Source organism: Enhydra lutris, unplaced genomic scaffold, assembly GCF_002288905.1.
Source record: "Enhydra lutris kenyoni isolate GAN:26980312 unplaced genomic scaffold, ASM228890v2 scaffoldscaffold24, whole genome shotgun sequence".
In the NCBI taxonomy this organism is placed as follows: Eukaryota; Metazoa; Chordata; class Mammalia; order Carnivora; family Mustelidae; genus Enhydra; species Enhydra lutris.
Genome location: NW_019154108.1, coordinates 12,065,954 through 12,081,298, shown reverse-complemented (window position 1 = coordinate 12,081,298; position 15,345 = coordinate 12,065,954). Strand labels below are relative to the sequence as shown.

Sequence of the window (15,345 nt, the reverse complement as noted above, 5' to 3'; positions counted from 1 at the left end):
GAGGGAACAACTATTTAAAGGTTGAAAATCAGGTGGAACTAAAATACCAGAAAACAGTAATGTGTTACTGAGGGAACAATTAGGATCCAAGTGGTTGAAGTTTCTTGTTCTCTCATCTTTATTTTTTACTTACTTTTTAATCATTATTTTTAATTGTGGTAAAATACCTGTAGCATGAAATTTACCATTTTAACCATTTCCAAGCATGCACTCCATTGGCATGAAGCACATTCACGCTGTGGTGCAACAGTCACCACTGTCCTTCTCCAGAACTCTTTTCATCTTGCAAAACTGAAACTTGGCATCCATTAAGCACTAACTGCCCCCTGCCCACCTCCCTCCCCATCCTGGGCCCTGACAACCACCACTGTACTTTCTATCTCTAAGTCTGACTACCCTAGGTGCCTCATAGCCATGAAATAATACAGTATTTGACATTTTGTGTCTGGCTTAAATCACTTAACATTTTCAAGGCTTATCCATGTTGTATCATGTGTTAAAATTTCCTTCTTTTTAAGTCTGAATAATTTTCCCTTGTACTTAAATACCACATTTCCTTTATCCACCCATCTGCTGATAGATACCTTGGTTACTTAAATCTCTTGGACATTGTGGATACTATGAATGTCATTTCCAAGAAATCAATGCCAAATCCAATGTTATAAAGCTATCCCCTATATATCCTTCTAAGAGTTTTATAGATTTAGCTCTTATATTCAGGTCTTTGATTCATTTTTAGTTGATTTTTGCATATAGTATAAAATAAACTGAGTTTCTTGTTTGGCTTTGAAATATGGTAAGAAACTGACTCTAGACTTCAGGTAAACCTTAAATATTAAAAATTTAAAGATAAACATTAAAATATTTGAAATAGAATGTATAGCTTCCAAAAAAGTAAATAAAAAGAGAAATTAAACTACACTTGACCAAGTCAACAGCAGGCAGAAAAGGGGAAAATAAAGCATGCATGCAAACAAATAAGCAAAATCTACAGTAAATAGCATAAGATCAACACTAAGAATAAATACAAATATACTGATACTGAAAAAATACAAATATATATTATGAAATTTATAAATGGACTAAATTTACCTATTAAAAGACAGGACTGTAAAAATTGAATGACAAATAGAGACATACCATGAGAGACTGTGGACTCTGAGAAACAAACTGAGGGTTTTGGAGGGGAGGGGGGTGGTGGGTTGGGTAAGCCTGGTGGTGGGTATTAAGAAGGGCATGTATTGCATGGAATACTGGGTGTGGTGCACAAACAATGAATTTTGGAACACTGAAAAAAATTAAAGAAAATTAAAGAAAAAGCCAAAATGAACAAATATTTTTCAAAATTAGCAAAGGTTTAAAAGCAAAGATATAGAAGTTTATAGCAAAGATATAAAAGATTTATATCTAAACATAGGACACAGAAAGGTTAAAAGTAAAAGGATGCATAAGACATATAAGGCAAACGTTAAAAGAACATTAAGGTAGCTATATTTCTATCAGTTAAAATAGACTCTAAAGGCAAAATCATTATTAAGATTTTTAAAAATTCATTAACATAATTATAAACAAAAATACCTCAGAATAACATTCTGAATAATATGCCTAACAACGTAGCTACAAAGGGCTATGTAAACATTGATGATAACAAGGAAAAATTAATAAATTCAGTATCATGGTAAGACTTTTTAAATAACAAATGATATATCAGAAAGAAATAAAACTGTTAAGAATATAAAAAATTTGAACAACAAACTAAGAACCTCAATCTTACAGACCCACATAGAAACCTGGACCCAGGAATTAAAAAGAGTGTACTATTTTCAAACAGACAGATAACATTATAAAAACTAGCCTTTTATAAAGCAAAAGCAACTCTTGACAAATGTCAGAAAAAAACTGATTATTAAATAGACCCATTCTCCAGTAAAATAAAACTAAAAAGAACCAAATAATTAATACTAAAGATATTAAAAATAATCAATGGTCCACAGAGGTTTTCTAACTAAAGCTGGAAAATATTTAGAACTAAAAAGTAAAATGCTCTAAATATCAAAACTGACGAAGGAAAAGAAAAGCACAAGCAAACAACATTAGGATTGAAAAAACAACAAAACTACACAAGTAACAGATTTTAAAGTTAGGAAGAGTACAATATGAACATTATGCCATCAAAATTGAAAACTCAGAGAAAATAGACAATTTTCATAGAAAAAAAAATATAACTTACCAAAACTGACTCAGGAAGAAATAGAAAACCAAAGAGACCTATAACCATTAAAAAATGTGAATCAATAGTATAAAATCTACCTGGAAAACAAACCAAAAAAACAAGAGGAAAACAAAACCAAACCAAGGCAAAGGTGATTTAAAAGTGAGTTCTACCAATTTCATAAGAAATAGACAACCTCTGTATTATATAAACTTGTTCTAAAGCCAAAATTGGTAAGGGGAGAGGATAGGACTACTCCTCTGTCCATTTTCGAAGGCTAAGATAACCCAAATACAAAACTCAGACAAGAATGATTTGAGAAAAAAAAAAATCATACTGCAATCTTAGAATGGTCAATCTGAAGTATGACTCTTGGGTAACATCCAATATAAAATATTAGTAGAGTCATTCGAGCAATTTGTTTAAAAATATCAATACATCTTCAAAACAGAGTTACGTTTGGCCAAAGAATGGATGATTTAACATGAGAAATTCTATGTCATGCATCAGTTTAACAGATTAAAGGGAAAACACCCTAATATCATCATCTCAATGGAAGCAGAAAAGTCATCTGATTACAACAATAATAACCATAATAACACATTCTTATCCTAATAAGAAACAGAAATTTCATAATAAGAAACAGAAATTTCCTTAATTTTGTAAAGAGTATCTATCAAAAGCTTATGGCAAATATCATAGTTAATTTGAAACTACAGAAAAAACACCATGAGCATCAGGAACAAGGCAAAGGAGCTCCCTATTACCATACCTATTTAATATTGCACTGAAGGTCACTGATTGCATACAGGGGAAAAACAGCATACATAAGCATTTGTTAATGTGAATTATGTGACTGTCTATGTACAAAACCTAAAACAATCTACAAATTATTTTGAACAAAAAATTTAGTGAGCTTTCTAGTTTCAAAATGAGAATACAAAAATCAACTGTGATCCTCAACAAAACAACAAGCTATTAAACTGAAACTGTAACAGTTATTGTTTATAATGCTCCATGCCCCAAAAATCCAGTATGTCTAGGAACAAATTTAACAAATAAAGGTAATGGATTTACTGTAAATATGATTATAAAACTTCAATAACAGACATAAAGGAAAACCTTAAATAATGGAGAGAGACATCATGTTTGTGGAAACGAAGATTCCATGTTACAGACATAAATTTCCCCAAAATTAACCTCTAAATTCAATGCAAGTCTACAAGCTTCTGTTTCTGAAGGGGCATTTGTGTATACTTGGTATATATATAAACCAATAATATAACCCTAACAAGCATATGGAAAAACAAATGGCCAAGAACAGCTAAGACAATCTTAGAAGAAGAAAAAGAAGTAAAGCAGGATATCCTTCCCAGAAACTGACTTCTTATAAAGGTGTAGTGATTAAGATGGCATAATTTCAACTCCTATTTGAGAGCCCAAAAGCAAGCTGAGAGCTGATTTGCAAAGTCCCAAAATCTAGGAAAAGCTAAAACTGAGGCAGCTGCCCAGGTAATAAAAAATGATCCATACAAAGACATATAATTATAACATTTCAGAACACTGGGAAGAATAGAATATCCTAAACGCTTTTAGAAAAGGGAGGAAAGGTTTAACAGAAGAACTGAGATTTAGAATGGCACCAGATATCTCAACAGTAAATTAGAAGACGATGCAATGCCTGCTAAATTCTAAGAAAAATCATTTGAAATCTACATTACTATGCCCAAACAAATTATCAATCAAATATGAGGGTAGAAGTGAAAGCATTTTTCACACGTGCAAGATTATAAAATATTTACTTCCATAAGTAGCTCTCAGGAGAGCTACTGAGAGCTACTACCCGATAAAGAGAAAGCCAGACATGGGACCCAGGAAAGAGAGGATCCACTGCTAGATGGCCATGCAGTGAATCCCACCATGAAGAGTAGGAGAGTCCTGGCAGGACAGTGCTACAACAAGCCGGCAGAACAGTCTGGATGAGAAGGGAGAAGGCAAGACTCCAGCACAGCTCCCTCCAAAGATAAAAGGGAACCACTAGGTTACTTAATGTTTCTGAGAGAGAAAGGAATTAGGGGTTGGAAATTTGGGGATAAACTGGTGAGAGTTATAGAAAACAAGACAAAGTAGTCACTTACACCACGGACAACAAAAAGTGTTCAAGAAAAGAACTGTAATTAAAATAAACTGCATGCAATGGCAAAATTATTAATAATATTTGTATAGAGTCATAAAGAATTGAACAGGACTTAAGGAAAGACACTAAGAAGATAGAAAGTGTATGGGATGGGTGATATGGTAGGAAATTAACAGGTAATAACTAGTACTAAATAATCAAAAGACAGTAGCACAAGTATGATAACAAGAAATATGTAAGTAAAGGAAGCGACAACACAAACAGCCAGAAGACTCCCAAGTGTCTGCCTCCAGCAAAGGAGATTTGGAGGCAGAAAGAATGGGACAAAGGAACGCAGTTTTTATGACAAGCCTCCTTAAAACACATATACATCACTCTGATTTAAAAATAAAATAAAAATAAAGTGGAAATAAAACAAGTAAAAAGGCTTGTTCATTATAATTTTCTAAATGGAGGATAAACATGCTATATGTCCAGAATTATTTTGAGATCATCAGCAAAGAATGAACAAGCAGGAAGACACACCAAGATTTCAAGGAATAAACTTGATCAGGGGTAACTCATACAGACAGAAACAGTCCTCACCACATTCTGGAATGCACAGGGATTTGGAAAGCTGCCTATCAGACTCCAGGAAAAGAGCCCCAGCTTTGAGTCTAAGGGGCGTATGACCCACAGGACTCAGGGAAACGCTAGCTCTTCTCCTGGAATTCTTCTTCACTGTAGCACTCTGCTCTCCAGAATTCTGATCCAAAACCTCCTGAGGCCACAGCCTCCCCGATTTGAATCTGTGTCTCCTCAACTCAGCAAGCCCTCCCTTCTTGCTTCATACCTGCCATGATCAGCTGCCTACTTCATGCTTCACAGAGACGCAGAGGTTATGGAGGCGCAGTTCCACGGACACATTCACATGGTTACTGCCCTCATAGATCTTTACTTCTACAAATACCATAACCCCACAGGACAGTGTGGTAATTTTTGCTTTTCACACTCATCAGATGGCTTTTATGTAAATTTTGAAGGAAAGATGAGCCTTTTTTCCTTTATCCTACAGATCTTATTTATCATATCTGATATTCTTTATCCTACTGATCTAATTATCCAAATGGTATCATTTCCTTTGGATTAAAGGACATTCTTGAGCATCCAGGCCTGCTGGGGAGTGATCTCTTTCATTTAACTGAAAATGTCTTTTATTCACCTTCATTTCTGACGAATATTTTTGCTTGGCAGAGAATTCTTGGTCTATAGATTTTTTTTCTCTTTCTGCACTTTAAAGATATTATTTCTGATGAGACACCTATGGTTATTCTTACCATTTTCCCAAAATATGTAACATATTTTAAATTCTGGCTGCTTTCCATTTTTTTCCTCTTATCTTTAATGTTTGGGAGTTTAATTGTGTGGTTCCTTTTAACCTTGAGGTACACTAAGATTCTTAGATTTGTGTTTTTCACCACATTTGGTAAGTCTGAGCCATCAACCCTACTAATTCTTTCTGTTCCTGTTTCACTCTTTTCTCTTTCTGGTATTCCAATCATGAGGACCCCGGAGCCTGAATTTATTTTGCTTCAATCTTTTCCTCTCTGTTCTTCAGACTGGATCATCACTATTGACTGGTCTTCAAACTCACTGGCACTTTCTTCTCTCATCTCTAATCTGCCATTAATCTCCTCCTGTGAGTTTTTATTTCTATTACTACACTTTAAGTTCTAAAAAGGTCCATTTGATTTCTTTTCTTGCTGAGATTCCTTATCTGAGCCATCGTTAGACTACATTTTGATTCTTTAGACATATTTATTTAAAAAACATATTTATGATACCTTTATTATGTCTCTAAGTCCAATATCTGTGCTATCAAACTTTCTACTGACAACTTTTATTTTTTAAGTCTGTAACAGAATCCCTATCCTAGCCCCGTTGTTGTTTGGTCTGGTGATTTCTGATTGAATGTTGGTCATTGACAGAAAAAGTTATTATAGGCAGTATGAACTGTATTATCTTCCACTGAAGATGTTAAATATTACTGAAGCAGATAAAAAAAATACCACCTGATCTCCTTAAACAAGGGTTAGCTTACAATTACACTCTTTGGGGCCAGACTTGTAGAAACTCTAAGATTCATCTCAAACCCCCTGACTTAGAAGACCACTTTCAAACTCAATGAATTTTATCAGGACTTGGATTTAGACTGTTATACAGGTTTGGAGTACGTCTTACATGGTATAAAGGTGTTAAATAGCTCCCCGGGGCCAAAATTCCAGTGTACCCATGTACTATCTCTTCTCCAGCACCACTTTGATTTTCAGAAACCTGTTCAATTTTCAGATACACAGCATCTATTATTTGGTACATCTGCTGTCTTATACTGCTTTTGTACAGCCCAACCTGCAGGAGATAGCCCCGTAGGCATACTTTAGGCCCTCTCTCTGAAACACTTGCTCCTCTCCAGTGTTAAACACTGCAGACTAACTAACTCATCTCTGATGTCTTCCTCCTCAGCTCTGGAGAACTGCTACCCTCACCTCTAACACTAGGTTTCTGCATCAAGAGCCAGCAGACTGTCCCCATACTGGGAAATGGTAAGGTACATCTCATGAATTCATTTCTCTCAAAGATAACAGTCTTATGCTGCCTGTTGTCTACTGCCTGAAAACTGATGTTCCAAATATTATGTACAATTTTACAGTTTTTTATAGTGAGAGGACAATATGGTACCAATTACTCCTTTGATCATGGCCAGAAGCAGAAGTCATAAAACCTAATTTTTTTAAAGTTTATCTCCTTAGGATACATTTTCCGAAGTCCAATTACTGGTCCAAAATAATATACATTTTCATGGCCTTTAGAATATATTATACTAAACTGCTTTCCAAAATAATTTCTGCCAAGTGAAATTACATATACTTGGATCTCTGCTATACAGCCAGGAAACTGAAGTAAAAACAAACAAAACAAACAAGGAATAAAATTGGGGCATATAATCCTTTAAGTTTATATGAGGGACCAAGGGTTAGTAGAAGTAAACCAAATGGGAATGTGAAACTAAATTCAGATAGAAATGTTCTGATGAAAGCATTCATTTGTTGAATATTGTCCCTCAAAAAAACTAGACAACTAGGAAAGAAGATTAAAAAAAATAAAGGTGAAGAAGGAGTCACATTTTCTTCTCCCATGTGGGAATTGTTTTATTCACCTCTCTAAAACAGTGAAAATACCTCAAGTACAATTAATAAACAGTTCAGCTAAAGAAAAAAACAAATAAGGTTCTCATAAAAGACATGCTGTATCAATCTTAACATCATTAATATAAGCAGTTAAAAATGGCATTGGACTTTGTATACAAACCTTATTATGAGTAAGTATCCCTAATGCCATTGTGGGAAAAGGTGGAGCACAGAAAGACAAATGGATGGATGGATACTTAGAAAATATAAATAAATAGTTTCTAAAACAGGACAAATAGCAAGGGAGATATCTGTGGACAAAATAACTTGAGATTCATCTTTATTTACCGTTCCATCTTCCATCAGCTTCAGACAAGAACCGAAATCTGCTAATCGAATATGTCCGTTCATATCCATCAATATATTGTCAGGTTTGATGTCCCTGAAAAGACAGACACATTCAATTTTTAGCTGAGAAAAATAAACATAACCATTTACTTGGTAAGATAAAAATCTGTCTGAAAACTTCAACTTCTTTTAAAACTAATACTCTAAGAACACCTACTTAACTACTTTATGGGCTCAAATCCTGGCTCTGATTCATATGAAAACTTTTGTAAACACATGTACTTTCAGTGTTCTGAAAAAAACTGCTTTTTGGCAGTTCTCCATCTTTTTTTTTCTTAAGAGAGAGAGAGTGTGTGTGTGCACACGAGCAAGTGGGGGTGGGGCATAGGGAGAGGGAGAAAAAGAATCTTAAGCAGACGCCATGGTCAGCATGGAGCCCAACATGGGGCTTGATAATCACAACCCTGAGATTATGACCTGAACTGAAATAAGAGTCAGACACATCACTGACTAAGCTACCCAGGCCCCCCTTCCAGGCAGTTTTCATTCAGGTTAAATTAATTTAGATTAATTTAGATTTGCACAGATTCCAATATGACCATGATAGGCCTACTTTCTGTATACAGAGAAGAGAAGTAATTACTTGACATACACAAAATGTACTATCCTCTAACCTGTGAAATTGGAGAAGGAAAAATATACCTCCTAGACCTGGAATGTAAATGTAAATAAATAAATTTTCAATTACTTCAGGTCAAAGTAACTGCAAAGAAATTTCTTCATAAAACTTATTTGAAATACAACTGACACAACTGCTTAGTAGTAATTTATGTTATATAAAGCTATTTATAGCTGTTAAGTCAAAAGCTTATAGGATATCCAAATCTAATTAACAACAAACTAAATCACACCGGTTTTTGTATTTGTTTCTACATATGAATAAAGAAAAGGGTTGCAAATCTTGGCAAAAATACATAAAATGATTCCTATAAAGACCCTGCAACACGTTTTCTAATCACCATCTAAAGATGAATTCCAAAAAAACTAAGAGATCAGACCCTCTCAATATATTCTACATGTAGAGGAAGAAAAAAAATCATCTATGAACATCAATTATACAAAAACAATTCTATTACCATGTGGTTAGGGTCACCTTTTTTCCCCTCATCTCTTTCTTTATTTATCTTATAACTGGAAGTCTGTACCTCTTAATCCCATTTATCTATTTCATCCATCACCCGAACCACCTCCCCTCTGACAACCTTCAGTCTGTTCTCTGAATTTAAGAGTCTACTTTTTTTCTTTCTTTGTTCATTAGTTTTGTTTTTTAGACCTACATATAAATGAAATCACCTGGTATTTGTCTTTTTTTGACTTACTTCATTTAGCATACTCTCCAGGTACATCCATTTTGTCACAAATGGCAAAAACATTATTTTTATGGTTAATATTCCACTATATATATTCCATATATATATGTATGTACATACACACACACACACACACACACACACACACACACACACACCCTATCTTCTTTGTCCATCCATCTATCAATGGATATTTTGGCTGCTTCCATATCTTGGCTACTGCAAATAATGTTGCAATAAACATAAGGGTGCACATATCTTCTCAAATTAGTGTTTTTGGGTCTTTGGGTAAATACCCAGGAATGGAATTACTGGATCATATGGTATCTCCATTTTTAATATTTTTGAGGAACCTCCATGATATTTTCCATAGTAGCTACACCAATTTATAATCCCATCAACAGTGCACAAGAGTTCCTTTTTCTCCACACCCTCACCAACACGTGTTCTTATCTTTTTTTATCCTAGCCATCCTGACAGGTATGATGTAACATCTCATTGTGGTTTTGATTTGTGTTTCCCTGATGGTGACTGATGTTGAGCATCTTTTCATGTACTTCTTGGCCATTTTTAAGTACTCTTTTGAAAAAAAAAAAAAAAACCCTTTTTTTTTTTTTTTTGGACTGCTTGGTTTTTTGTTATTATGTTGGTTGAGTTCTTTGTATATTTTGGATATTAACCCCATACTGGATATATCATTTACAAGTATCTTCTCCCATTTAACAGGTTATCTTTCATCTTGTTGATGGTTTCCTTCGCTGTGCAGAAGCTTTTTGTTTTGATGCAGTATCAACAGTCTATTCTTGCTTTTGTTTCCTTTGCCTGAGGAGACATACTTAGAACAAAGCTGGAGATATCACAATCCTAGATTTCCAGATATACTACAAAGTTATAGTAATGCAAACAGTATGGTACTGGCACAAAAACAGCTCAGTGGAACAGAACAGGGAGCCCAGAAATAAGCCCAAGCTTATATGGCCAACTAATCTATGACAAAGGAGGCAAGAAAATACAATGGAAAAAAGACAGTCTTTTCAATAAATGGCTTTGTGAAAACTGGACAGCTACATGCAAAAGAGTGAAACTGGATCACTTTCTTATGCCACACACAAAAATAAACTCAAAATGGATGAAAGACCTAAATGTGAGACCTGAAATCATAAAACTAAAAGAAAAGACAGACAGTAATCTCTTTGAGATTGACCTTAGCAGAATTTCTGTAGGTATGTCTCCTTACATAAGGGTCCTTTAATTTAACCTGAATGATACCACTTAAGGTCTCTATGCCTCCCATCTGTAATAAAAGGATAATACTATGGAAGTAATTTGTGTGTTGAACATCATGAGTTGGCAAATACTGACCTAGAGGCCAAATCCATCCCACTGCCCATTTTTGCAAATAAAATTTTATTATAAATAAAGTCACATCCATTCACTTATAAAAGTATTATGTATGGCAGGCTTTCCCACTACAACAGCAGAGCTGAGTAGTTCTGACTACAGACAGTGTGGGCTTCAAGCCTAAAATATTTCCTACTGGGCCTTTACAGAAAAAGTTTGGTGACACCCCTGAAGATGAGAGATGACTGCTTAACAGAGACTAGCAGATAGATGGACTGAAAACAACTTTAACAGGAAATTGGCTTCATTATCCTCAATGTTTGAATTTATCCCGTGGTCAGAATGGTGTATTAAAAAAAAGATTTTTCTGTTGTTTGGAAACATCAAAGAAGGATACTTTAGTGCTAGAAGGAACCTTAGAAATTACCTAAACCATTTTTAGAGGAGTATAAAGAATGTGTTTTATTTTTCATTTTAAAAAATATTAAGCTGTATAGTCACTACACATACTGCTACTGGCATATTTCTCAGATTTTAAAGAGGACTAAAGGAATTACAGAAAAGGAAAACAGTGAAAGGATTCATAATCATCAATAATATTTCAGGGTATTTTAAAAATAGAAACTATTAAAGTAGACAAACAGAAACTATTAAGTAGAAAAATAAGTTATATTTATAACAATAATGAAATGGAAAATAATTAACAGGATAGTACTGATGCTCCTTAAGTATCCCTTTACCCTTTCATATTATCTCCTTCACCCACTCCCCACAGGTTAGCAACCACAACCCTGGCAATTACTATATCCATATATATTTTATATTAGTACATGTAAACAACCATAAGATTATGAATCTTTCTGAATGTCTTTAAACTTCATAACTGATACCAAAAACTGTGTATAGCCTTAGAAAAATTATTTTATTCTAATACTGTGGCTAGAACATGTTACCCATGTTGACATACATTGTTCTAGTCTGTTAGTTTTACCTGCTACATGGAATACTTCCATAGACCAAATTTATCAGTTCTCCTGATTATAGAATTTAGTTCTCAACAATTTTAGATTGTGGATTATTTTGCTATCACACAAAATTCTGAAATGAATATTTTTACCAATGTCACCTAGTGCTCATCTATGAACATTTCTCCAGGCTGCATATTTAGAAGTGGGACTGCTATGATGAAAGACATGTGTGTCTTCAACTTCATAATCATGAATACCATTAAGTTTAAGAATCTTTTTTACATTATCACTAGTCATCTCACATTCCTCTTCTGTAAAATGCCAGTTAATATCCTTTACCATTTTCTTACACTGTGTGTGTGCTGTTTGTTGTTTGGGTTTTGGTTAATATTCAGGAATTCTGTTTACTCAAGCTTAGTTTACATGTGTTACAAATCTCTTCTCTCAGCATGTGGGCTTATTTTCCCACATTGTTTATAATGTCTTATTCGTAAAAAAATTATTTAATGTCAATGTAGTCTTCTAATTTACGATTTGTTTTTGTCTTTTTCACTATTTTCAGCTTTACTGAGATATAACTGACAAATAAAATCATACATTTAGAGTATACAACATGATGATTTGATAGATATACACATCATGAAGGGATTCTCACTGTTGAGTTAATTAACACACTCCTCATGTGTTCTTTTGTTTTTGGTGGTGTTTTTCAGTAAAACGTTTAATTTCCATTCTCTTAGAAAAGTTCAGTCATACAACACGGTTTTACCAACTATAGCCACATTATACAATAGCTTCTCAGACCTTATTCATTTCTTTTTATTTAATGGGATGGGTGGGGCAGAGAAGGGGGAAAGATAATTTCCAAGCAGACTCCCTTCTGAGTGACAAGCCCAACACAGGGCTCGAACCCATGACTCTGAGATCATGACCCGAGCTGATGTCAAGAATCAGAAGCTTAACTGACTGAGCCACCCAGGTGCCCCAAGACGTTATCCATCTTGTACCTGGAAGTTTGTACCCTTTGACCAACCTCTATTTCCCCAGTCCCTGGCAACCACAGTTCTCTCATAATTTGTGGTTTGTGTCCCAGGAAATTTCCCTTACCTTTTCCCAGAGGTCCTACAGATACTGTCCCATATTTTCCCCTATAAGTTTCAAAGTTTTACTTTTCACTTCAAGTCTTTAGTCTCCCTGGAATAAAAGTTTGCATGCAGTGTGAGATAAAGGCCCATCCCATTTCCTTCTGTCCCAACAGCACTGACTGAACGACATCCTTTAACCACTGATTTCTCCCACCATTTAGCTTGCAAACCAAGTGGGTCTGTTTCAGAACTTCCTAAAGCAGTTTCCCTTAACAGTCTCCAGGGGAAAAGGAAGACTATTAGTAATCACCAGAACAATAAGCATAAACTGAGATACATGATCATCCTATGTATACGCCTATACCTGGACAAATACTATACTATCTTAATTATGAAAGCTCTGTAATGACTTCTTTACTCCTGCGGACCAGGATTTTAAAATGTCATGGCTCTTCCAGATGAATGCTAGGATCAACTGAGTATGTTCAGTAGAACACACTGAGACTTTGATGGGAATCACAATGATTTTATATATTAATCTAAAAGAACTAATGTCTTTATAAGAAGACTCTTCCCATCCATGTATACAGTGTACCTCACTTATGAGTATTCTTGTATATCTTTCAATAATACTGAACTTTTATTATCCACATAGCTATTACTTATCTTTTATTAACTATGTATCTATGTTTTATTACCTATAGTTTTTGGTACCTTACAGTTTTGTTGCTATTGTGAATGGGATTTTCTTCAAAGAAGCATTCTCATTCTGCTTTCAATTTTAGGGGGAATGTTTCTAATGTTTTGCCATTAAGTATGATCCTTGGTTTAGATTTTCAGTAGAAATTCAGAATCAGCTTACAAGAATTATCTTCAACTCCTAATTTGCTAAAAGTATCAGGAATGGATATTCAATTTTATTACTTTTAGTACTGAGATTTTATGGTTTTCCTCCTTCAGTTTATTAATATAGTTTATTACACTAGCAGATGCTCTAATGTTGGAACGTCCTTGCATCCTGGAATGAAACCCACATGACCATTTTTTTAAATGTACCATGCATCACGGAGTGTAAAATTCCATTGATTATAAAGATGCACCACTATATCATGTGCCCCTAAAGGACAGAACACACAACTACAATTATAGAAGCCATTATTTTAAAAAGCATCCAATCTTAGTGAAATTAAATTGAAAAATAAGTCTGTCTTATTAGTGTTGACAAATGTAACATCTATACTGCTGAATTTGATTGTTTTTCTCTTTAGGATTCTTGCTTTTTATTCATAAGTAATATTGTTCTATAAACACTCTCTTCTATAAACACTATCTTTCGCAAGTTTTGTTATCAAGGTTTTACTATCTTCATAAAGTGAGGTAAGTGGCTTTTCAAAAATGTTCAAATTTTCTGAAATAATTTATACAGGATTCAATTACTGCTTTCTTAAGAGTAAAAGAAAACTTTATCCATAAAAAAACATTCATAGCAGCTATACTGTCTGTAATAGCTCAAAACTAGGGGAAAAAAAAAAAACCCTCAAATGGCCACCAACAGGGAGGTGGACAAGTTATCATATATTTATACAACAGAAGACTACCAACCAGTAAAGAAACATCTACTGTCATATACGTCAAACTGAATGAAACTCAAAAATCTATATGTTGATAAAAACACATCAGACAGAAAAGAATACACCATGTAGAATTCTGCTTATAAGACGTTCTAGAACAGGTTAAAAACTAAGTTATGGGGACAGAAACAAGAACAACTCATGGCTGGAGAAACAGACCTTAACTGGGAAAGAGCACAAGGCGATTTTCAGGGTGATAAAAACATTACACATCTTGACTGCGATGATGGCTACATAGGTGTATCCATTGTCAAAACTCAGCACAGCACATTTGCCATGTGTGAATTTTATCATGTGTATTTCAATGTTAAAAATAAAGTGGGGAAGGTACAAAATGCCTAAAGATATAAGAGATTGAAGTCTTGTGGAAGGAAATTGTCCCATTACTAGATTTCTTTAAACGTTCTTAGGGTTATTCCCATGATTTCTATTTCTTCATGAGTACACTGTAGTGGCTTATGGTTTTCTAATGCACATTTCATCCACATTTTCAAATTTTACTGGAGTATAGTTGTTCACAGTATTGTTACTATTTTTTAAATCTACAACATACTTACAGTTCTATTCCTAGTCGGACTTCTTTAAATCTCTATATTGTCCTGATAAAAATAACACCTAAGGCTTATTTAGTACTTTCTATTTTCCGTGCAGTGCTTTTTTTAAAGAAGATTTTATTTATTTATTTATTTATTTATTTATTTATTTATTTATTTGAGAGAGAGAGTGAAAGAGAGCATGAGAGAGTAGAAAGTCAGAGGGAGAAGCAGACCCCCATGGAGCTGGGAGCCCAATGTGGGACTCGATGCTGGGACTCTGGGATCGTGACCTGAGCCAAAGCCAGCCACTTAACCAACTGAGCCACCCGGGCACCCTATTCCATGCAGTGTTTTAAGTGACAGAGATTTTTTTTTAGATCAGCAAGTAAAAACGCAACTAATTGCTGCACACATTAGAGATGCTCAAAATGAAAAGAATAAAAATAAGATCACAGAAAATCAGAGGGATATGGATACCATTACTAAAAGGCTGGTATACCATGCAAAGTAAATTTCAATGCAAAAACAAAACAAAAAGCAGTAACAGTGA

At 34.3% G+C, this 15,345-nt stretch overlaps 1 protein-coding gene across 4 annotated transcripts in view; it reads right to left on the bottom strand.

Annotated features, from left to right (window-relative positions):
* Positions 1–15,345, bottom strand: part of LOC111150759 (CDC42 binding protein kinase alpha) — a 328,384-nt gene that overhangs the window by 166,604 nt on the left and 146,435 nt on the right. For all 4 annotated transcript variants that reach the window (XM_022508346.1, XM_022508347.1, XM_022508348.1 and 1 more), the window contains exon 6: positions 7,865–7,958. In XM_022508346.1, the coding sequence (XP_022364054.1) occupies positions 7,865–7,958 (94 nt within the window). The remainder of the gene's footprint in view (positions 1–7,864; positions 7,959–15,345) is intronic.